This window comes from Hippocampus zosterae, chromosome 15, assembly GCF_025434085.1.
Source record: "Hippocampus zosterae strain Florida chromosome 15, ASM2543408v3, whole genome shotgun sequence".
Lineage (NCBI taxonomy): Eukaryota > Metazoa > Chordata > Actinopteri > Syngnathiformes > Syngnathidae > Hippocampus > Hippocampus zosterae.
The window spans coordinates 3,682,850-3,707,390 of NC_067465.1; the positions used below are offsets into that span (position 1 = coordinate 3,682,850).

Here is a 24,541-nt window from a genome sequence, read left to right on the forward strand (position 1 = left end):
TTGATGTGCCTTTATAACAACAGTGAGTCAAGAACATGCGACAAAGTGGGTCTACTGAAGTCCAACTTTCTGGGAAGCTAAGCAGTGAGGCTGCCCAGGGCAACCGAGTCCGACCCTTCAGGAATTCGGGAAGTTTCCTTCCATATATGGACTTTTTCATATCAATCGGCACCGAACGAACGAAAGAAGGGGGAGGAGTTTGGGATCGATTGACGAAGAGTGCGCGCTAAGGCAAGATGCGTACACCTTCTGCACGTGTCTACTTCATCGGCCTATTGTTCGGTGGCAAGTCCACGGAGCAGCAGGCTTTGACCGTTGTCATTATGAAGAAATAGTCCTCTTTCGCTGTCATCAGGCTTCATCGGATTGCGGATTTTCCTACTTCATCGTAGTACTTTGCTTCTTTGTTTATTTTTCTCCCCCGGACAGTTACTCCACAGCAAGTACAAGCAAGGAGGAAAGAGTGTACAAGACGGAGAATGTCCAAAATATGCGATCATTTCACATTTAATCAAAGAAGCGGAAGTCCAAAATGTCTCACACAAAGTATAACTGTCTCAAATTACAAACGGTAACAAAATACAGTCAAAAACCAAACGACATATCTCGATGGCTTACTGATGGCCTCAACTGATGATGTTAACAGCCAGGACCGCCTCTAAACCTACAAACACATTCAACGTCTCAGACACTGCAGTGTAGAACATCAGAATGGTGATGCAAAATAAACAAAAACATGACCTCCACCTCAAATATATTTGGATGTTACTTGCATTACCATCTCTCTCTCTTTATAAAGATAAAGACAGATAGATAGAGCTAAATTTGCTCTTGACCAGTTTGCGCAGCAGCGACTACCATGCACACATTAGCATTGATTTGAATTAAATCAGAGTAAAACAAAAAATAAAAATAAATTTTGCAAGAAAATCCGTTTATTAGTTTAAAAAACTACCAACAGCAATTTTAAATGTTTTTTTGTGCGTGTTTCAGTATCTTGGAGCCAAACAGCCAAATACATGACATAACATCGATTATTAACTATTTTTCTTGTAAACAAAAATCATCAAATCAACGGTCCGGTTTTGTAGAACGGTGGTGCCTTCAGAGTCCTTTAGAAAAGCCACAAAGTGTAAAAGCATGGCGGGAACTCTCTTGTCTCTCCAAGTCTTACTCTTTGGACGAAGCCCTGAGAGCTTTCCAATTGGCGGCCGTCAAAGAGAAAAGGAAGCATTTCGTCCAGCCTCCGGACGCGGCCAAGTTATTTTCCTTACTTTTCAACTCGCCAACGGGTCATTTTCAACCGATTGACTCACAAAATCTCACAATGAGCTTCAACAGAGGTCCTTCTTACGGCTTAACCGCGGAAGTCAGAAACAAGGTACGTGAAGTTGTTGTTTGGCTGTCAAAACGAAATCGATGCAAGTCTCCTGAAAGTTTTTTTTTTTTGCATCTTTTTGCGCTCTTCTGGGGACCCACGGCTGCGCAGCCTCCATTTTGATGCGCCACTTTAGCTGAGGTGGATGGCAAGCTAAAGTCGCCACAGCACCCCAAACTATTGGTAGATTTATAAAAAAACAATAATAAACCAATTAAAAAAAACATCAAGTTACTTGCTAAAATCGATGTATGTATGTTGCAATAATGTTTCGGTGAGTTTGAAAATGCCGCAACCATAAAAACAGTACTCTTAAAAAAATCTAAACAAGTCGCACAAGAGTTTGTACAAAGCAGATTTTGGGCGTTGTCGCTCTCTCACTCTCTCGCGCGCAAAGAAGTGTCCGTGTGGCAGATTTCAAATCACTCTCGAATATTTTCGAGCCTATGCACAAATTTGCACGTCCGCATTGCGACTCACATTATGAGCGCATCATGCGATTCGGCCATTAGACCGATTATAGTTTTCTTGTCATTAAGAGTTCATGGAAAGTTCTACCGTTTAACATTTAAAAGTCCAGCTCTTTACTTTTCTTGAGGAGCATTTTATTGATCATTTTACGACTACTTTATCGTGATTATTAATTTGTTTGCTCGGCGATTGCATTTCAATGAGGACCTAGTGTGGAATGTGTCTCCCAAATGACCTCGCCTGTTGGAAACGTCTGGAGAAAAATAGTGCGTTCATGTGGAGAAAGTGTGCTAAACCCGCCCCCGACCCCCACCCCGAGCATCCGGATCCACTTAAAATACCAAAGTCGATCCCGGAGATAGCCACCCCGTGAGACGTTCTTCTTGAATAGTACCAATAATATGCACTTGCCATTTGAGATCGAGAGATCGAAGCCTAATATACAGTCAGAGGGAGAAAAAAAGGTGCCTAAAGTCATGCGTGTTTGTAACGTACAGTGATTATTGAACACATAAATGCACAAAAAAAACATCGCAAGCATAATCTTGTGTCTATGTTGGATACGCGCCTTTATGAGGCCAGGCCTGGACTGTGTGAGCGTCGGAACCTGAGCTGTGGCTGACAGCAGCTACTGCTTTCGAGAACTCTTTGTGTTGATAAACCCCCAACCCCCGTTCAATAAATTACCCCCGACGCCCCCCCCCCAAAAAGGGCATTGTGGACTCTGGTTCTCCTTTTTCACATTTGCGAGCATCACTGTCAGTAAATACAGTTGTACCTTGATTTAGCAGTGCCCCAACGTATGATTGACCCTGTTCAAAGGCACACCCAACACATGAATGCTGCAGGAGAACATTTCTAAAGCCTCTCTCTCTCTCTCTCTCTCTCTCTGTTTTTATACATTAAAATCACACAAATTCAAATTTTTTTTGGGAGGAGGCGGGTGTAATGGATTAATGGCAATTTCAATCATTTTAACTCTGCTCCTTAAACTGCCAATTAAGTGCTTCTAGTTTGATGCTTGATCCATCCAGAAGAGGAAATCCACTGACAGCCGCCGTTGCGTGCATTGTTGACAGAATGTCGGAGAAAAAATGCATGTTTTGTCCTCCCCAAATATGCACAAAGTGGGAAGACCTTTATAAAGTGTGCTCGCAACCTTGAAGGGAGGAGGCCTGTCGCTGCTGACTTTGGTATTTCCTGCCATCGGTGAGGTGAGCTAGCAGTGGCGCTTGTAAAATGTCAGCACTTTGACTCCTCCTCCTCCTCCCTCTCGGCCCTTCTTTTTGTTCAAGCCACTCTTGACAAGTTTCCAAGAGCATCCGATTGCTCTTAGGAGCCCTGCGTTGGTCGCATTCCTCACATTCCGCATTGGCTCTGGAAATGGCATCGGGATCTGGAGGGGGCCCCTTGACGATACCGTAGCCAATGTTGGGTTTTCTTGTCAGGGCCCCACTCTCTCGTTTCCTTTGGGTCTCCGAGAGAGATCGACAGATTGCGTTATTGTCCTTCGCGTCAGAGGTGGGGATGGGCAGACGAATAGGATGACCGGCTCAGCGTCGCCAATGCTTCCCATGAATGGTTCTCTTGTGTCCTCGCGACAAGTTTCGATTTGACTTTGGGGGGGCGGGGGGGGGGGGGGGGGGGTTTAGCTGTTTTGTAAACAGGATATCCTTTCGTGTGTGTGTTCGGTCAAGGTCACATTTTTTTGCCCTTTTTTTAGGGCCTCACAAGTCAACTTCTCCATGTAGCAGAATGCAGTTTTCAAATTGCAAAGGCTGTCTTTGTCTCAAAGTCTTATCGTAAACTCCTCGTTTGATTTATTTGATCATACGAATAGCCCGTCAACCCCAAACTACTTCTTCTCCTTTCGGCTCGTCTCCTTTTCACGGGTCGCCACGGCGAGTCATTCATTTGCAGCTTTCTCTGTTCTCTTCATCCTCTACTCTGACTCCAACTACCTGCATGTCTTCCCTCACTGCATCCATGAATCTCCTGTCAAAGCCAAATGCTTATGGATAATACATCTGCGATATTTATTTGTGATACGGATTCGTTTATTGATTGTTTGTTTGAAAAAAACATGGGAAGAGGACTATAAGGAAAGAATTGCAGATTAAATCACAATTGGGTCGCAAATTGTGACCGTGAAACACAATCCGCAGTCATAATTTTGAATTTCACAGACATAAACCGGAACTTTTGTGTATCAAATGCATCTTCATGAGCTTGCCCTTGCCTTTGAATCAACACGGTGACAAGAACTATTTGAAATCAAGAGGGGAAGGGGGAGGGGGGGAGGTCACTAGGTAAGGATTTGCAATGGCCTCTTGAACCCGTCCGTCTTTCTTGGACAGATTGCAATGAAATACGACCTCCAGAAGGAGGAGGAGCTAAGGATCTGGATCGAGGATCTGACCGGCGCCTCCATCGGCCCCGACTTCCAGAACGGCCTCAAAAGTGGAGTCATCCTGTGCCAGTAAGCCGAGATGACTAAACCTCCCTTGCCCGCGGTCTTCTGCCACGCTTCTAAATACATTTCTGTTCTCGCTCAGGCTGATTAACAAACTGCGACCCGGGTCTGTGAAAACAATCAACCACTCGTCGCTCAACTGGCACCAGGTGAGTGGCCGCGTGATGAATTTTCGTATTCGTGAGGGTGTGGAGATGTTAACTCATTCGCTCCCAAAGACGTTTTTAAACGTCTTTTTCAGACCTGGTCTAGAATTGGGCTGGTACTCATTCATTCATTCATCTTCCGAGCCGCTTGATCCTCACTAGGGTCGCGGGGGGTGCTGGAGCCTATCCCAGCTGTCTTGGGGCAGTAGGCGGGGGACACCCTGAATCGGTTGCCAGCCAATCGCAGAGCACACAGAAACGAACAACCATTTGCGCTCACACTCACTCCTAGGGACTATTTAGAGTGTTCAATCAGCCTGCCACGCATGTTTTTGGAATGTGGGAGGAAACCGGAGCACCCGGAGAAAACCCACGCAGGCCCGGGGAGAACATGCAAACTCCACACAGGGAGGCCGGAGCTGGAATCGAACCCGGTACCTCTGCACTGTGAAGCCGACGTGCTTGGGCTGGTACTCAATGAGTTAATTGCATTAATGACCTCACTGCATCTTGCGGTGGTGCTGAGATTAAATTTAGGACTGCTTTTGAGGACTCCCCAAAAATGGGCTCCGACGGCCGGCCCATGTTGCCGAGAGAAGCAGATTGCACAGTCGGCGCTCACCTTCATCCTTTCCTTTTGACTCTCCAGCTGGAGAACTTGACCAACTTCATCGCGGCGATCAAAGCCTACGGCATGAAGCCCCACGACACCTTTGAGGCCAACGACCTTTTCGAGAATGGCAACAAGACGCAGTTGCAGACCACGCTGCTGGCGTTGGCCAGCATGGTAAGTGTCGCCGCTTTGCCAGCGGCGAGAATGCCGAGTGATTCCCAACGCGGCTGACGTCATAACCCGCCGAGTGATGCCCTGCGACCTTGTCGTCTTTGTGTAGGCCAAGACCAACGGCGCCCAGTCACGGGTGGACATTGGCGTGAAATATGCAGACAAGCAGAAGCGGACGTTCGACGAGGAGAAGCTGAAGGCTGGGCAGTGTGTTATCGGCCTCCAGGTACGCTTCATTTTGTCTTGGAAGACCCTGACTGGTCGCCTATACTAACTCATTTCATGCCGAAATGTAAAAATACGTTTGCAAAATTTAGTGCAAGAATGTATCAATATGTTGTTGGTGTTTGTTAGGTTTTTTTTTTTTTTCATTCATTCATTTTCCGAGCCGCTTGATCCTCACTAGGGTCGCGGGGGGTGCTGGAGCCAATCCCAGCTGTCTTGGGGCAGTAGGCGGGGGACACCCTGAATCGGTTGCCAGCCAATCGCAGGGCACACAGAGACGAACAACCATTCGCACTCACACTCACACTTAGGGACAATTTAGAGTGTTCAATCAGCCTGCCACGCATGTTTTTGGAATGCGGGAGGAAACCGGAGCACCCGGAGAAAACCCACGCAGGCCCGGGGAGAACATGCAAACTCCACACAGGGAGGCCGGAGCTGGAATCGAACCCGGTACCTCTGCACTGTGAAGCCAACGTGCTAACCACTGGACTACCGGGCTGCCCCGGTTGTTTTTTTAAATTTTTATTAAATAAATAAAAAATGAATAAAGGGCCTCGTGCCGCTCACCAGTCAGTGCGCTTTGTCCTTTCAAGTCGCCGGGACAACCTTTCGCCGAATGCGTTCGTCTGTTTCCCCGATGCCGTCGGGTCATGTTGACGTGTCGCTGAGCGGAGGCATTTCACACTTCGACGCCAGTGGCCTAGATCAAGAAATAAACACGGATGCATTCCTTTGTGGCGAATGAGGATTTAAAAAAAAAAAAAAGTTTTTTGAATTGAGGATTTTGCCGTTTGCTCTTTGTAGATGGGGACCAACAAGTGTGCCAGCCAGGCGGGTATGAACGCGTACGGCACCAGGAGGCATTTGTATGACCCCAAATGTCCAATGCTGCCCCCGAGGGACAACACCACCATCAGTCTGCAAATGGGGACCAACAAGGGGGCAAGCCAGGTATGGGAGGGGAATCATCCCACCACCATCGTAAATGACCGAGAATGTCCACAAGTGTGGCAGAATTTCACACTTGAAGGGAAAAAAAAAGTACTGGTGTGCTTGAGGGGACTTACCACTGCATTTTTCTTTTAGGCCGGGATGACCGCGCCAGGGACGAGGCGCGCCATCTATGACCAGAAACTGGGCACGGACAAGTGTGACAACAGTACCATGTCCCTCCAGATGGGCTACAGCCAGGGAGCCAATCAGAGCGGCCAGAACTTTGGCCTGGGCCGGCAGATCTACGACGCCAAGTACTGTACCAAGGGCGGCGAGGTCGCAGAGGAAACTAATGGCGCCAGCGGAGCCTACATCCCAGACTACCAAGATGAGGGTTATCAGGGTTACCAAGAGGAGGAGCAGGCGTACAGGGAGGATGGGACGGATTACTAGAGGAAGACGCCGGCCGATGAGGTGTGCCCTGCGGAGAGAAAAAGAAGAAAAAAAAACACTTGAGGCAGATGTTTTTAGTTTTATATCCCAAGGATGCTGCGTCTTCCCGGTGTCACCCATGTCCTTATAGTCGAGTTTCTCTTACCCCGTGTATGTTACACATATCAAAAATGAACTGTATTTGTGTGATTTATTATTATTTTTAATCTGGAGAGAGGCTACAAAAGCTTTAGATGCTGTTTTGTATCCCTGGGAGTTATTGTTGTTGGTGTGCCAAATTTCCTTTTCTCCAGTGCTTCATATCACATGTTAAGGACAGCGTATTTTTCTTGGAAATCGGTACCTTCGATTCAAACACCCACACATCCAAATTGAATTGCAGCGAATTTGACAGAGTAGCCGACAAATCATAGCTTTTGCTCACACAGTTTGCCTTTTCTTGTGTTATACGTATTACAGTACAGTCAACCTTCGCATCGACTGCATAACCAGTCCAACTTGTTTGACAGAAGAAGGAGGCGGAGAGTTGACATTAATCAATCCCTGTTTTGAACAGTCCAAGTATGAATACTGGAAATTTTGTATCAAGTGAATCATTCCTTTTACATTGTTTATCGTGTAAACCAATTGCTCAATTCTGTTTTATTTATACAATATTTTGTGATTTTTTTTTTCTTCTTTCCAACAATGACTCGAATTACATTTATAGTACCATGTTTGTTTGATATTTAACTCTGGCGTTTATTGCTGCCGATGGAAAAACAAATTGACCCATAAATTTAACCTGCTAATTTATGAAGTACACCTCGGGGTGGGGCCGGGGAACAGCTAATTGGCTTTTAATGTCTTAGTTAATCTGAGAAAATATGAGCATCGTAGTCTCTGTTGCGGTATTATGCTGCCTTTTAGTTTTGTCTACATGTACAGAATAAAGTAGCAAGTGTAGTTGTTTTTGATGATGTATTGTAATAAATATGTATTCATTATCTGGTGTAGTTGTGTTGCGGTGTCCCTGCAGATACTATGTCGCACTCTTCTATAATGCTCGTCCTTTGTGCAATCTCATGAAACCGATACAGAATGAGGGGAAGTTTGCAGGTTTCTCAGGGGTGACTAGCAAGACATTTTTGGTTCTTCTTTTTGCACCTTACATTTCATGCTGTCCCACTTTTACGACAATCAGATGATTGTTTTCAGTCTTGACCGTTGACGAGATACACCGTTGAAATGTCCACCGTGTGCCAGATGTCATAGATAAGAACTCGGAGCTCTGGAACCAGACTGACATAAACCTCTGACGGCGGAATCTCAATCTGTGTGGACGCTGAGCGTCGACCGCGTCTCGAGAGTTCCCTGCTTTTGGTTGCCCAATGTATTCAAACGAGACAAGTCATTGGTTAAATGCTGCTTTTGTCCCGCCCATTGGACGCTCAACGTATCAGGGAGTCTCTCTCCAGTGGGCGTGCAGAAGCTCAGTTTTTCTTCATTATGATTGGATGATCTCGCTGAGGCTGAATCCTTATTGATTGGCAGCGAATGAGCCAATGATCTTATTATGGTGAAGGCATCCTTTCGGTTTTTTGGAAAAGGAACGGAGAGTAGAACTCACGTATAAATAAACGGACACATCTTATGATGTAGGCCGAAATCGAGCTTCCCCTCCGTGACAGATCGGTGATATTTTGCGTTCCAGGAGGAGGCGGAGGGGACTTTAGAGTCGCCAACATGTCGAGCAAAAGGGCCAAGGGCAAGAACACTAAGAAGCGCCCTCAGCGCGCCACCTCCAATGTGTTTGCAATGTTCGACCAGTCCCAGATCCAGGAGTTCAAGGAGGCCTTCAACATGATTGACCAAAACAGGGACGGCTTCATCGACAAGGAGGACCTGCACGACATGTTGGCCTCACTAGGTAGACCGGCGACACAAAAACAACAGGACTCTCTGACCAGTTACCAGTTGTTGTTTTTCTTCAGGTAAAACCCCCACTGATGACTACCTGGAGGCCATGATGAACGAAGCCCCGGGTCCGATCAACTTCACCATGTTCCTCACCATGTTCGGGGAGAAACTGAACGGCACCGACCCCGAGGACGTCATCCGAAATGCCTTTGCCTGCTTTGACGAGGAAGGCACCGGTGAGTGCCTTTTGAAGCCACGTGTCGAATGCTCTGACCGTGCTGCCCCCCCAAAAAATTGGTACTGGACAGATCTGTTATTTTTTTTTAGTTTCTACTTCTTGGATCTTTGTTTCTCAGTTTATATGTTCGGGCCGCCCACCAGAAATCCCGACAAGGAGAATTAGATGAGACAGCCTTTATTATAGTCCCAATGTACATTAAAATTACCCACTTCATTTGTTCAGGTACAAATCTGATGTTCAGAAAATATCTTTTTGTCAGTGTACAATAAAATGTGAAATGTTGCCAGAATTTTAAGAAGGAAGTACAGTTTATGGACTATTGTACTGCCGTTACAATACATGACCGAGTGTAACAAGTGTGTGTCTTGTGGCGACGGCAGGAATGATCCAGGACGAACAGCTCCGTGAGCTGTTGACCACCATGGGCGACAGGTTCACGGACGAGGAAGTGGATGAGCTCTTCCGGGAGGCGCCCATCGACAAGAAGGGCAACTTCAACTACATGGCGTTCACGCGTATCCTCAAGCACGGCGCCAAGGACAAGGACAATTAGCCCCCGGACCCGCCCCACCGCCGCAGGAGTTGCAAATTATCGTCGTGTGTTTTGTGTAGCCCGCCGTAAGGCTTTCATGTAGCTGCTTCCTGCTCATTTGCACATCACTAAGAACATGTGTTCAAGTATTAAAAACTTGAACTTATGTCATGTATCTGTTAAAGACGGTGCATGCGTTACTGTGACTGATGATCATTACTTCACGATCACCTCTTGATACAGTTGGCATATAGCCAACAGAAGCGGAACATTGCCACATCGAAACAAACCACTGGTTATTTATTACTTTTTTTTGTCTTAAACTGCCAGCATTCCATCTTGACTAAGACAAAAAATTCATTGTTTGGTTCAGGTTTAGACAGTCACCCTCATAAAACGTCAGTTTTCAGTTGCATTTGCATTTTTTCCCCAAACTGCTTCAACATTTGAATTTTATCTTGTTAAAAAACGATATACTCACTTCAACAAGTTAATGACTAATCTAAAAGTAAAAGGACGGACTCATTTTGTTTCAGCAAACTGTTGCCCCTTTCAAACAAATCTGCAGTGAAATGTTTTTAAGTCATTTCAGTTTAAAAAAAAAGTTGAATGCTGCAAAAAAAAAAAAAAAATGCTGTTTTAAGTGACATAACTCAATACAAGAGTAAAATAGGGACAATTTGAACTGAAATGAAGTAAAACTATGAGTGATTCCATGAATTGTCCAGATAGGAAATATTCAAAATATGTTCCATTAAAAAAAAAAAAAAAGGAAAACAGGGAAATGGATCGAATAGAAATAGCAGAATTGTGATTGCATTTTAAGTCTTCAAAATAAAATGCAAAATAAAACTAAAATGACTGAACTCCTTTCTTTTGTTGTCTTTCTGTGAGATTCTTTTAGGCAAGATTCCAACTCATACAAGCGTTAACCATCAATTCAGAGCTTTTAAATGTGTTTTAATCAAAAAACACCACAATAGTAATAAATAGAGATAACGCAGGTGCTTTCTGTACACAGCACAGTAGTTGCTCACAGAGCAATAACAACGGTATGCGTCTTCAATCTGCCAGGGCCAGATTTTTAGACTGGATCTTTGTCAGGTGGTCTGATATGCAAGCCTCCATCTTGTCACACTGGGCCAAGAAGTCCTGATGCGAGGACATCTTGTGAGCAACACCGTTTTTTGGGGGGGGTTTATTTGCCAGAGTTTCATTGAATGGCAGAGGAAATGTGAGTCAAGCACTTACCTGCACCATCTTCACAAGGCCCTTTTTCTTGTGCCGGCAGTCATTGAAGTTGTCCGGGACTTTCTGAGGGCAAAGGCACACATTTTAATCACTTTATTACACAATCTGAAAACCGAGCATCAAACAAGTTATTTTATATTCTTCATCTTGAATAGTACTGTTTTGCAGTTTATGTATTACACTGCCCCCTTGTGGCCAATATGTACGCACCAGAATATGAGCAGCACAGTGAGCATGATGAACAAACTGTCTGATTTAAAAAAAAAAAAACCACAAAAATTGGGTTGTACTTCATGGGGAGCTGTAACAGATTAATGGTATTTATCTTCATTTCACTACGGAAAGAAAATTTGAGATACAAGTGTTTTTAGTTATGACTGTGGCCCGAAATAAACTCTCATACCAAGGCAACACTGTACTACTGTTTTGTTTTGTTTTGTTTTCCATGGATTAAATTAAGGTGATTACCAGAGCATCGATCTGCTCCAGGATCTTCATAAACTGTTCGGCTGCGACTTTCACTCGATGGTCAAGTTTGCCCAGAGCGTCAGCCTGAAGATCTTTGGCCAGGAAGCCCTGTTAAAAAATGTCACAAAGTATTTTATACAATCTTTTAGACGCGAGATCGGATCAACTGAAAATCACGTGACTGACGACACGCACACTACACTACATTTTATGCGAAAAAAAAGTACATTAGAGAAATGAAAGTTAGTTATGAATCCATCGCAAAAACACATTTTTTCCCCTCAGTCGTATTTCAGGGTTTTGTCTTTATTTTGAGCAGAATATTCATACTCCTTGGTGTTTTTATGCTGACTTTGACATGAACAGAGCAAGAGGTATGGAGGAAAAGATAAACTAACGTACATTCTTCAGTCCAGTCAACTCCCCGTCAACCTTCTCCAACTTTTTTGCCATCTGCTCCACTGATTTTTCGATGTCTTTCAGCTTCTTTAGCTCAGCTTCCTCCTCTGGACTGTTCTGTTGGCAGAGTCCGCCTTCATACACGGTAATACACAGACACACACACACACACATATTCAAAGTTTTAAAGCCTCACCCTCTTTCCAATCATCATGAGCTTGCATCCGTCACTTATCCCGTAGCTGGACAGTGTCTGTTCCATGTCTTTCAGCGACTTCCCTGTAATGTCAGCAGAATTGCAATGAGGGAAACAATCGCACCGACAGCCGTCCAAAAACGACTCTTACCCTTGAAGATTAGCTTCTGAGAGGCTTGAGGGACTCCGGTGAGCTGTGTGAGACAATCTGACAGGTCTTTGACAGTGGGACTCTTGCCCTCCTCCTGAGTGGTCACCTTGATATTGTGCTTCGTAGAACCTGGAATTGGGAATTATCAGGAATAACAAACGTCGATCCTTACATCAATTTGTATAGCGTTTGTCCATATTAACACTTATAGCCTTAAAAAAACAATATATTTGGGTAAAAAACACTAGCCACAACTTCAGAACTGTGAGGCAGACGTGACAATCACGAGTCGACCGTGGTGCCAGTGAGCCACACACTTTGCCTAAGCTGAATCCAATGAATGACAAACACAAAGCAGCATGTGATACTTTTTGAAACAAATCACTGTTGAAATGTACGCCCCTGAGTAAGCATACACTGCAATTAACACAGCAAAGCAGCCCACTTGAATATGGTGGTCACTGCTCTAAAACATCGAGTAAAGCAGAATAACATTCACGCTTCGCTACATGGCTTGTTATGCTCTTCTGTTTAACCCCGATAGCAAGCACGCTAGCAAGCCATTTATTTCCGCCGACTGTAATTCACTTACGACATAAAACATAGCAAATGTTATTCGAATATATTCTGATAATTACAAGGTTATAATATTACCGTAAGCGACGAACACGCTGATAGCTTGCGCCGACATGTTTAAATATTGCCGTTTACATTAATCGTGGCATGAATAACTATGCTAAAAGCGAATGGCAAGTTAACTGTTTCCGGGTAAAACCAGAAGCAGTTCATTTGACTGAACTAACGACAGAGTGATTTTATTTGAACAATACTTGAAAATGTATTTCCGAAATGGTGTTCCTATGAACAATCCCATATTACAATAAAAAAATAAAATTGAATTAAATAATTCAATTGCATTCAAAAACACAATCCCAGAGCTAGTTGACCCATGCAAACGTTCTTTTATTTTTAAGCTGATTGAAATTAATTTCATTACGTGATAGTGGCTCTGTGGCGCAATGGATAGCGCATTGGACTTCTAGCAAATTCACGGTGGTAGTGATTCAAAGGTTGTGGGTTCGAGTCCCACCAGAGTCGGTTTTGGTAAACAGTTCCATTGTTAGTTCCCCGAAGGCTTCGGTCGGTTCACTTTTTGTTCAATGGGGAATGTACGTGTAAACTTTATTCATTCATTCATCTTCCGTACCGCTTGATCCTCACTAGGGTCGCGGGGGGTTCTGGAGCCCATCCCAGCCGTCTCCGGGTAGTAGGCGGGGGACACCCTGAATCGGTTGCCAGCCAATCGCAGGGCACACATAGACGAATAACCATCCACGCTCACACTCACACCTAGGGACAATTTAGAGTGTTCAATCAGCCTGCCATGCATATTTTTGGAATGTGGGAGGAAACCGGAGCACCCGGAGAAAACCCACCCAGGCCCGGGGAGAACATGCAAACTCCACACAGGGAGGCCGGAGCTGGAATCGAACCCGGTACCTCTGCACTGTGAAGCCGACGTGCTAACCACTGGACTACCGGGCCGCCACGTGTAAACTTTACTTTGATTAAAACTGATTTTAGATACATTTAAAATGTTATACAGTACTTCGACGAACTATTTTGTAAACTTGTATTATTCATAAATAGAATTAAACAAAACCTAACACAAACACACACACACACACACACACAGAATAACTTTACTAACCAATTTAATAAAAGAAAAACTGCACATTTATAAACAGTACTTACTAACACTGTTTTTATAATAAATATACCGATTACTTAATAAAATACACTTACAATATGGACTATATGTCACTGTATTTCTATTTTATCATTCAACTTCGTACGAACCAGTTGCAGAATCATATTGAGATATATAGAAATGGATACGTGTATTTTAACAAACCACGGATAGAAGGCAATAAATCAGGGATGTCCAAAGTCGGTCCTCAGGGGCCGCCGTCCTGCCTGTTTTCCAGCTCTCCCAGGAGCAACACACCTGATTCAAATCATCAGGATCGTTCTAATGCTGCTTCAGAGCTGGCTGATGAGCTGATTTTGGTAATTTCTCCTCTAACTGAAAGAAGTGACACAGATGAGCTCTAATAACCAACAAATCAACATTTAATTCAAACATTCAATCTGCAGACACTCTCAATGCCCCTCACAAATCACACAAACAATACAGTACTGAAAAATCAACACCTTCAATAACTTCTGAGCTTCCGATGAAATGATGAATGGAATTAAAAACAAGTACCGTATGTTATAGTCGTAGTCACCAATCACATGTACTCCTGTTCATCTACAGTACATTAAAAAATAAGTAATAAATATTGTTATAAGTGGTTTCAGTCAAAGTGCAGCTGACACGTTAAGTGGCGGGAATCTGCGGGAGGCCAAACTCGTCCACCAAAACGCCGTCCTGCAAATGGAAGAAAGATATGAGTATCATTTGACAAAAAAAAACTGAAATAATCTAAAAATGAATAGCAGACATTTGGTGTCCCGACCTTGTCTGTCTTGCTTTCTCCAGGCATGCCCTCAGGGATAGAGGGAGCGGCCGACGCATCGTCCAGGTAAGAAGTGTCTTCGTCTAGCAGGAGCTCATCACCGAGTGCGTCCAGCTCTGACAGCCCGCAAAAGCAACAGAATGTCCTTCACGACTTTCACACCAAATCTCCCGCGTCTACAGTGATTTTCCTCGCATCATCTTCCACGGAAATAACACAAGTATAGATGTTGTTTTTTCTTCACATAAAATAAAAAAAATATCCATTTTGACAAAACACGTCGAGTCATAAATTTACATTCAAAACCTTCAACGTTCGAACGTAAAATGGGTTGTCACACTGCACAAGTTGCTGAGCTGCTGCTTGAGCATACCTGCTTCCAAGTCATCCTCGTCAATATCGGGAGTGCCGTAGCTACGACTCATGGCCTCCTGAACCTCGTTGGCATCCTCCATCAGGTCCTCCAGTTGGTCCTGCAGGTCCTGAAAGATGATGTAGGCAGACATAAGATATGAATATTGGTAAATATGTGGGTAGAAAGAAGAAAGAAGAAAAAAAAACACTTTGACATACATCAATCTGATCCACTTTGACTTCCTTGTAGGCCCTTTTCATTTCCTTGGCGCTAATCTTCATGGCGTCCACCTAGCCAAAGAACAACAAGGGCGATGTCCTCGTTTGCGAGGAAGGAAGAGCAAAGATTGCACAGCACAAATGCACAGAAGGCAGCATATGTTACAGTCGACTTGGTGTCCTTCAGCGTCTGCAGGGTGTAGTTGGCCTGCTCCATGTTGAAAGACTGCTGAGCCAGCTGCTCTCGCTGACCCTCGTACCTGTGTGACAGCAAATAATAAGTACCGCGGTAAAAGTTGGACTGGAAACTCTCCATGCGGCTCGGTCGGTGCTGCCGTTTTGGTTCTCAGTGAGTTGTGAATTGTCAGAATTAAACGAATGGTCTTTCTTTAAAATTGTCTGTCATTGGTGTACTAGAAATGGTAAGTATCAAAAGTAGGAGTGTGATTTGGTATCAGTGAGTACTTACGAGTTGCGTTCTATACTGATATCCTTCTGGTCTCAGGAATTTATTTAAGGGCTATGTTCTCATTTTAAAGTGTCTGAGTGTGAAAGTGTACTTTCTGTGTGTACTCACATCTTCTTCTGTTTCAGCACTCGCATGGCCTTCTGTTTCACCATGTTCTACAAAAACCAAAAAAAATGAAATAACGAAGACCGACCACGTCTGGTGAATTTAGTTCTGATTGATTTCGTTTAGTATTTTTCACCTTGGAGGGCCCATCCTTCAGCTTTTTCATCTGCTCCTTGTACTTAAAAAGCTCTGCGTCCAGCATGCTGATCTTCTTCTCGATAGACTCACCCCTGGCGTCCACCTGGAACGTCATTTAACGTTAATTTACCCCCTCTCGCCCATAATTTTATGGCTAGTGGGACGCCTTGATTTAGACAAAAATGGCTCCCTCACATTGAGCTACTGATTATCTTTGGTCTTAATATAAAGGTGGCCAGAGTATGTTAAAAACAACCCAAACAACACATAAATAACAATGTTTTTCGATGTTGATTACAACCGAATACAATAAACAATTACAAATAGCATGGCGAGTTGTCTCCAGACGAGAAAAATAACGGAAAGTATAACAATAAACAATAAACATGTCTGGTACTACTCACATTGCCGATACACTGTGACAGATCTGGGGCAGGCGCTCTTGGTTTACTTCGCCCGAATAGTCTGTTCATTGTTTTTACGTGGGGGAAGGTTAATTTTACTTCCAAAAGACAATATTGCCCGTTAAACGGGAAAAGGATTTCTCCATTGAAGACACCCGGAAGTGAAAGGCGGGGATGAAAGGTTGCGATTGGTTCGTGTAAGGACAGCCAGCCAATGAGCGTTTAGGTACGTCTTGGTACTGCAGCCTATTGTCCCTTTGCTTCTGTTCCCATTCGCTTTGTTTGACATCATAACAGCTGAAATGACATTCTTCTTTGCTGTTGGTGTATTTTCTTCAGACGAATATCATAAAGTTGCATTTAAAAATATATATTTGTATCTTATTACGTGAAATAATTACTCATGCACACGTGTATTTCATATATTCTAGAGCTGAACTATGCACCAAAGTAAATAACAATTTAGCCGGCTGTTGGAGGAATTATATCTGGTGACAGTGAACCCTGAAGCAGCACGGCAGGGCGATGGCCCTGGCTGTCACCCTCGAGAATTATTCTACCTCCATGCTCATACATCTCAGGGGGGTGCCATTTGGGCCAATAGCGCCCTCTGATGTTGAAATAAATTGACGCGAAATTGCCATCACGGATCACCTATTTTCTGAGTTTGGTAACGTGACGTCCGCAACGCGAGCTCGAGGACAGTTGCTTCACCTGATCTTTTTTTATTCTGAGAACACAATAAATTATGAAAACAAATATTAAAATTTCCCCAAATTCATTTGGAAGGTATTAATTCATTGTGTAATTAATAAAATGTGAATTAAAAATAAAGTACTAATCTTACATTTTGAAAATGTTCTCGGTAAAAAAAAAATGTTTTACTCTGTTTTACAGGCAATGTCAAAGGGGCTTTGGTGAACTTTTGTATTTGGTTTAGGATTAATTAAGCACGTGTCATCATTATCTTCGTCATTGACTGAAGCGCATCCTGACAGTTTCCTCCACAAGGCCAAATGACAGGGAGGGGTGAAAAAGTGTGTGAAAAGTGCTTTTCAGTCTGTAGCGTCGTCATGGAAACGATGCGTCTCTGTCTCTCAGGTGAAGAGCAGCGTTGCTCGGTTATTGACGGTGAACAAGCCGCGCGGTTAAAAGTCCACTTGGCGACCACGAAATGGGTGAAACAGTCACGAGGCGCAAATTTATTGTTGCATATATGGCACAGTCACACATTGATACAGCAAAGAACAAAGAGTTTAATATAATAAAATACACAATCACAATTCATATTTTAATGTCACAATATGCCATATGAAGGATCAATTCTTTTCTTTTACGATACAAATTGATGGGAGCATATTGATCTGGTCCTAGAAGCTCATATACAGCATGCATGAGACCATCCAGCAGTCATTTAAGTGCTTTAATGCAGACTCCTTCCATTTGTTTCATGCCCACCCTAACAATGCTCATAGCTCAAATTCTCTTTGCCCCCCCCCCCCCCTTTTACAAGTAACAGAGTGGTGAATCTGTTGCAAAATTGACATGTATGAATAAAACAATGCCTCATTTTGCTCTTAGCGCCGTTTTCGGAATCACTTCTGTGTTTGACTGATTGTGTTCCTGATTACTCTTTTTTGTTTTGCAACCCTTACCAGTATACTTTTTTTTTAAATCGGCCTTGTACACATGAATTCTGCCCAGCAACAAAGAAAAAATATATTTTGTATTTCCTCAAATTGTGTACTAAAACAAGACATTTACTGAGAGGATGCCCTTATATTTACACACAAAAATAATACTGATACCACAATCTAGCATAAATGTCTTTTTTTTCCAGCCACGTCTGCTTTGCAGGTGCTGTGTATTGCAGGAAAGAAAATCGACTGGGACGCACGATTCTGCCCAGGGTCAGAGTGAAGCTAATTACAGCCACCATGTTATTTTTCACAAGGTGAAATGGGGAGACACAAGTGATTAACTGAGGTGTTAAATCAACGGTGGTCAAAACGGTGTTTTCGTCTATGTTACAACCAAGCCGCCGTGGTGACATCACAATTGGTAGACCACCATGGTTGATCATCACAAACAGACTGCCGGATTACATTACAAGTCGAACACTGCGGTGACATCATCACTATGGTGACCAAGGTGAGATTGAAGTTGCGGACCACCATGGTGGCATGACAAGTGGACCATGACAAGTGAACCATCTTAGTGACATCACAAGTTCACCGATCACCATAGGTGATCACTAGTGTGTCATGTCATCACAGAGGGACCGCTGCGGTGACATCACAATTGGTGATCCACCATGGCCACGCCGCCACCGAGGTGACTTCACAAGTGGACCACTGGTGACATCACCGGTAGTGGACCACCATGGTGACATCACAAGCAGACCACAATGTGCCTACACAGGTTGTGGACCCCCAGGATGAGGTTCAGAAATGTCATTTATGCTGCATGTCGTACGTAAGCATATTTGACAATGAAGATGACCTTGACCTTCAGACAGCGGTGGTGACTTGCGTCAAGCACAATTCGTTGGAGTCCTCGAGTCCCAGCACAGAGGACCTGTCCACGGCTAGTCATACTGGCCTGGGCTGCCTGGGGTCTCCGCGGTTGCCCGGGGGACACGAGTGGTCCCTCAGAGTGCTCCTGACCCGGCTCACCCCCTGGCAATCCCTCCGGGAGCCGGGGCAGCAAAAGTCTCGGAAGCATCTCTTGAAGTTCTCGTCCAGGAATGCGTAGAGGATGGGGTTGAGACTGCTGTTGGTGTAGCCCAGCGCTACGCAGAAGAAGTAAGCGGCCATGACGGGCGTGGTCTCGGGCACGTGTGGCGACAGGGCCTTGACCAGGATGAAAATGTGGATGGGGGTCCAGCACACCACAAAGACAGCCACCACCACCAGAACCAGGCGGGCGATACGCCGCAAGTTGCGGTCCTTCTCGCGTGAGCCGGACAACAGGCGGACGCTCTTGAGGCGTAGGATCATCAGCGTGTAGCACACGCTGATGATGACGACGGGCACCACAAAGGCAAAGATGAACACGCAGATCTTCATCAGCGTGTCCCAGTAAATGTACGGCTCGGGGAACTGGAGAGCGCATTCTGTTGTCCCTGGTGGTCAGAAACAACAATATGAGTAGTTCCACATTTTGGAGATACCGTTCGTGTCCCTGCCCTAACCAGCCGGTCAAATGTGGATCCTCAAACTTAAGCCGATGCATTTCCAAACCAGTGTCGTATCTGCACATTTTCAGAAATACAAGTCCCAGCCCAATTCTCCAGTGAAAACAACAGCAACTTTGCAGACCTACCATTGTTGGTCTTGGTGCCACCCAGAATCATAGCAGGCATGCCGGCGGTGGACGACAGCACCCAGATGAGCACATTGATGACTTTGGCTTTGACAGGTGTGCGGAAGTCGAGGGCCTTGACAGGGTGGCACACGGCCACGTAACGGTCCACGCTCATCATGGTGAGCGTGAAGATGCTGGTGAACATGTTGTAGTAGTCAATTGAGATGAACACCTTGCACGCCACCTCACCAAAAGGCCACGAGCTGAGCAGGAAATCGGTGCTCTGGAAGGGTATGGTGGTGGTCACCAGTGCGTCCGCCACCGCTAGGTTCAGGATGTAGATGTTGGTGGCTGTCTTCATCTTTGTGTACCTGATGCGCACGTAAAGTAAACATACAATACTCGTACCGATTGCACTTTGTTGTTGTCGATCACCCTTTTTTTTCTTGTTAAGTGTGTGTGTGTGGCAATTGTTGCCTTCATAAATTGAAATTGTGCCCCCCCCCCCCCCCCCCGTGACCATTTTGACTCTTAGTATAATAGTTTTGGATTCATGAAATGGGTCATGTTTTGTTTCATTTGACTCTTTGATTAACGTTGTCCTAATAAATCCCATTGAATTCCAATTTATGTTTTTGCTGCTATGAATGAAAAGGACATTTTGTTTTGTATAACACCACAATAACCACACGTGGCCTGACCGACAACGAAAACTGCATGGGCCTTTGATTTATTGTGAAGAATTCTTTGCGAACTTTTGGCGTTTGCACTTGAGCTCATCTGGTCTCCATTCTTAATCTGATAAAACGTTACAAGACTGCCACCCAGCGGTGATGATGAAATGACACCCTATCCACTCGCCTTCTTTTTGGATCTCCGAATTTGATGTCCAGCAATTCAAGTTTTCAAGAAAGCAGCAAGACTTTCATGATAACATTTTCTCATCCATTAAAACGTATAATTCTAAAATGAACTGACCTGATGATGACGTACATGACGAGGCAGTTGCCCACCAGGCCCACCACGAACACTAGCGAGTACACGGCCACGATGACCGGGTGAATGGGCGACATAGGCTCGGTGTCGTCGGCTTCCCCCTCCCACGTCCCGTTTAAGGCGTCCAAGGACAAGGAGGAGGCGGCGGAAGTCGCCCAGGTGCACCCCCCAGCCGCCGGCTCTCCCTCCCCGTCCCAGGGACACATGCCCTCGGGCCCTCCTCCTCGGTGGATGTGCACCACGCTGGTATCCATGCGTTCTTGATCGCTGCTATTAAGACAAACAAACAAACAAACACGCAGCCACCATGGCATTTATCGATGTTTACCACAATAAAAGCATCACAAGCTTAAAAAAAAATTGCAATCGAACATGAGCAAAAATATTCACCTGCAACCCATTTCTATGCGAATTCATTTGGAGGTGTGTCGCGTGTCGTTTATTGCATATTGACAAATTCACGACCTTGATCAGCAGAAAATGATTCGTTTTAAAGACTTTTTTTGACAGTATAGAAAGAAATTGCATGAGTTTTAAAGATGGTGTAAAAATGATCTCCGGTGTAATTTGATCGGACAGAGACCAAAGCCTTTTTCAAGACATGTTTGTGACATACAACATATTTTGAGCGACTAAAAGCAAAAATACCGGGGTATATTGCCATTCCTGCGAATAAAGAAGGGCGTTAAAATGCAAAATACAAGAAATACAACGAATTTGATAAACATTACGATATTAAAGCCGTTATGGTGGAAAATGTGCGCTCAACTGTTCGGCAACAAAAGGTACAAACGCTTATTGGAGACATTTGCGGCAATTCAAACAGCATGGATGTCGTAATTCTGCAATGATATCCGCGTCTAAGAAAATCCTGGAGTGAGACCCCTGATGAGAATCTATGCAACAACAAAAAACGAGCATTTCATCCACTTTGGCGACAAAAAAGCAAAATCTACTGAACAGGCACGACACCACAGTGACACACAGCATCAACACGAGCTTACCTTAATTGTCCCAGCTTCCTAAAAAGTTGATACAAATACCACAAAGCTGACAAAGAGTGATTGAAAACGCAAATGAAACGATTCGCAATAATGTTTGACGCTTATTATTACTGTGGAGAAGGAGAAGAAACAGATGGAGTGAGCGTGGTTCATTGTGCAGCTTGCTTAAGCGCTGACGCTCCGATGACGTCATCGCCGGCTTGACAACCAACCCACCTTTTATTAATATATTCTTACTTTTATAAACTGTTGCATATCAAGCCAGCGTATTACCGCCACATCAGGAAACATCTTATATCACGTTATGAGGTGATAAATGTGAACTTTTAATGCCGTAGGTTTCAATGTTTTCACATGCCAAGTTTCACGTTTTGACGTGGTAAGATTCACGCCGGAACGTGATAAATTTGGCGTCTGCATTCACCTTGACGAAATGAAGCAATTCTTTCCGGCTCGGGTCACTGGTGAGAATCCCTAACTTGTTTTTAACATCTTAAATCTTGTCAAACATTTGGCCTCGCTCTTTCTTTTTTTAACAGTAGACTTTAGAGCAGCGGTGTCCAAAGTCGGTCCTCGCGGGCCGCTGTCCTGCCTGTTTTCCAGCTTTCCCAGGAGCAACACACCCGATTCAAATAATCAGGATTGTTCTAATGCTGCTTCGGAGCTGGCTGATGAGCTGATCATATGAATCAGGTGTGTTGCAGCCCAGAGAGATGGAAAACAGACAGGACAGCGGCCCTCCAGGACCGCTAGACATGCCTACTTTAGAGTGTTATAGTTTTATGTGTCTCACTGTGCTATTTTAGATAGCTGCCTTGGGATTATGGCTGAAAACTGTACCCAATATTGTGCAAAGTGAATTTGCTTCCGACATTTTTTGCCCGCAGGCCACACAAACATAGTAAAGCACAATAAGCAATGAACAAAACCCTGACACGGCCATATAACAAAAGAATGATGTTGAGACTGTTAACTTGGTACAATTTCTGCCACCTTGTAACAGCAGCAATCCTGTAAAGAAGAAAATAGCCAATAAGACTTGTTTTCTTCTTGCCAATGGGATGTTGATAATAAGCATTGATGAAATCAAACCTACCATTATCAGCTGTAGCTGTGTTAATGACACTTGGAAGAAAAAAAACCGTGTGTCGATATTTTGTTTGTTTTCCTTTTAGGGATATGGTTAAAACCAGAACTACATTGCTGTTATGACGAGTTAGCTAGTGGCTAATGTCAGCTATATTTTAGAAGTAGCTCGCATATTGTTCTTTGTTTTTGTTTCATTCACATGGGTAAAAGTAGCAATAGACGCTGCAGCTAAAATGATTAGCAGTAATGCTAGCGGCTTATATCAGTAAACTAATATTCTTATATTCAGCCAAGTGCTATAAAAAGATTCCACTGAGAAATAAAGGAGAGAAATAAAGAGTTTGTTCATCATGTTCACTTGCCGTATGTAGAAAAGCCAGTCGATGCTCGCGGCTGGCATTATCATCTTATCATCGTAGTCCAAGACTGGCAGTGTGCCATTTTGTCACTGAAATGAAAATATAATCAAAAGAACTTTGTCCTCTATTAAAATGTTCACACGCAGAATGTACATTATGAACGCTTGCTGACAAGCACGAGTTGACTAAATAGACCCAAGTGACGATAAATGGCTCAGAAAATGGATAGATGGATATATTATGTAACAGTTTTAGATATTATTTTATTGTATATGTTTAAATAATTATATATATACTATATATATATACACTGTGTATATTACAAGACATTTTTATTCTGATTTTTTTTTCACTTTATGAAATAATTTCTGGAACCTGTGTTCTCCCCCCTCAACCTCACCTTGCATTCACCCAACATAAAGCACACAAAACAAACATCCAAATAAACACTGCCTCGAATGTGTTAGGCTTCCCGAATGCATTATGAACTGTACCGGAGGAAGCGGACAGAGCCGAGACAACGTGGGGACTTTGACTGAAAATAATAAAACATATAACTGCTTTCATGTGACCCTGACCATCGAAGGTTGGTACCATTAGAATAAAGCTACACTGGATGGGCACACCATCTGTTTGAGGGGCCAGAGTTCACCACTGTAAATAGCACTCGAAGAGCAGAGCGGCAGCCAGAATCTATGATTCTCTTGAACAATATTGACACTCTCTCAGTGTGTGCGCGCGTAGGCGCGCCTTTCACACCTCAACGCATCAAGGAAGAGCGCTGGCACAGGGAGCTGCTCGTCATTCTTTTTTTTTGTGTGTGGTTATGATTGTATGATATTAAATTATTGTCAGTTTTATGTGTTGTGTTGTATTACGGTTAATATTTTTATGGGTAGTGTCAAATGCTTTATTACAGCTGCATCTGTTGTGAAAGCGTTATAGAGATGTATTGTATTGGTTAATGCCGAATACTGCTAAGATGGCCAACGCAATGACAGGCATGCACTTGTAAACATGGCCGACGGAAAAAAAAAGCCAATACGCAAATTGACACCATTCAATTTGAATACAGGTTGTACGTGATTTGGAAATCATATTCTGTTTTTATTTATATTTAAAGCAATGTCCTGAACTTCATTAGAATTGGTTTTGTGCATTGGTACCTCAAGATACGACTTTAATTCGTTCCGTGAACACGCTTGTAACTAAAAGCATAATTGTATGAAGTCACACTAATCTGTTTACCTATTTGTATACATGTGTTGTTCCGCCATTTGTGTCCAAATGCCGCTTGCTTTAAGGATTGTAAAACTGCGACTATCGATGAAAAAGGTCAACAACTATCATGTAATTATTGAGAATATAAAGATTGAAGCTTCCAATGTTCTTACCTGCCTGCCGTGAAGTCCCCGTTATTTTTTTCAGAAATGAAACGCGTGAGACTTTGAGACCTCCTCCCTGGTGACCTTCAAAATACAAGCCTATATTTGATTATTATATTGGCTTTCCACATACACTTGGCTCACATCTCGTCATCCTTGTCATTCAACACCAACGCTAACCTTTCCAA

At 43.8% G+C, this 24,541-nt stretch overlaps 5 protein-coding genes and 1 non-coding gene across 7 annotated transcripts; 3 read left to right on the forward strand and 3 right to left on the reverse strand.

Annotated features, from left to right (window-relative positions):
• The first annotated feature begins 236 nt into the window (after window positions 1-236).
• On the forward strand, window positions 237-7,852 carry cnn2 (calponin 2). The gene is made up of 8 exons (XM_052088871.1): window positions 237-334; window positions 994-1,381; window positions 4,207-4,328; window positions 4,405-4,471; window positions 5,118-5,255; window positions 5,362-5,478; window positions 6,285-6,431; window positions 6,567-7,852. Exons 1-8 carry the CDS (start codon window positions 237-239, stop codon window positions 6,864-6,866), a joined length of 1,377 nt encoding a protein of 458 aa, XP_051944831.1. The 3' UTR covers window positions 6,867-7,852.
• Window positions 7,853-8,398: 546 nt separating this feature from the next.
• LOC127616558 (myosin regulatory light chain 2, smooth muscle minor isoform-like) lies at window positions 8,399-9,846 on the forward strand. The gene is made up of 3 exons (XM_052088220.1): window positions 8,399-8,775; window positions 8,840-9,001; window positions 9,387-9,846. Exons 1-3 carry the CDS (start codon window positions 8,592-8,594, stop codon window positions 9,557-9,559), a joined length of 519 nt encoding a protein of 172 aa, XP_051944180.1. The 5' UTR covers window positions 8,399-8,591; the 3' UTR covers window positions 9,560-9,846.
• Window positions 9,165-12,801, reverse strand: bag1 (BCL2 associated athanogene 1). 2 transcript variants are annotated; one of them, XM_052088217.1, is made up of 7 exons: window positions 12,658-12,801; window positions 12,004-12,132; window positions 11,853-11,935; window positions 11,660-11,773; window positions 11,258-11,365; window positions 10,790-10,852; window positions 9,165-10,705 (listed from the first exon to the last, which is right to left on the reverse strand). In XM_052088217.1, exons 1-7 carry the CDS (start codon window positions 12,692-12,694, stop codon window positions 10,601-10,603), a joined length of 639 nt encoding a protein of 212 aa, XP_051944177.1. In that variant the 5' UTR covers window positions 12,695-12,801; the 3' UTR covers window positions 9,165-10,600. The 2 variants fall into 2 exon arrangements, with proteins under 2 accessions (XP_051944177.1, XP_051944178.1); XM_052088218.1 differs by having other exon boundaries at window positions 9,165-10,690; window positions 12,658-12,781.
• A 207-nt stretch (window positions 12,802-13,008) lies between these two features.
• On the forward strand, window positions 13,009-13,101 carry trnar-ucu (transfer RNA arginine (anticodon UCU)). Its single transcript has 2 exons — window positions 13,009-13,045; window positions 13,066-13,101. It is a non-coding gene; the product is annotated as a tRNA-Arg (tRNA).
• Window positions 13,102-14,118: 1,017 nt separating this feature from the next.
• chmp5a (charged multivesicular body protein 5a) lies at window positions 14,119-16,400 on the reverse strand. Its single transcript, XM_052088224.1, has 8 exons — window positions 16,215-16,400; window positions 15,809-15,913; window positions 15,676-15,722; window positions 15,265-15,358; window positions 15,099-15,170; window positions 14,899-15,007; window positions 14,526-14,641; window positions 14,119-14,437 (listed from the first exon to the last, which is right to left on the reverse strand). Exons 1-8 carry the CDS (start codon window positions 16,281-16,283, stop codon window positions 14,387-14,389), a joined length of 663 nt encoding a protein of 220 aa, XP_051944184.1. The 5' UTR covers window positions 16,284-16,400; the 3' UTR covers window positions 14,119-14,386.
• Window positions 16,401-18,555: 2,155 nt separating this feature from the next.
• On the reverse strand, window positions 18,556-21,496 carry oprk1 (opioid receptor, kappa 1). The gene is made up of 4 exons (XM_052088204.1): window positions 20,907-21,496; window positions 20,499-20,786; window positions 19,539-19,891; window positions 18,556-19,338 (listed from the first exon to the last, which is right to left on the reverse strand). Exons 1-4 carry the CDS (start codon window positions 20,915-20,917, stop codon window positions 18,806-18,808), a joined length of 1,185 nt encoding a protein of 394 aa, XP_051944164.1. The 5' UTR covers window positions 20,918-21,496; the 3' UTR covers window positions 18,556-18,805.
• Window positions 21,497-24,541: the final 3,045 nt, after the last annotated feature.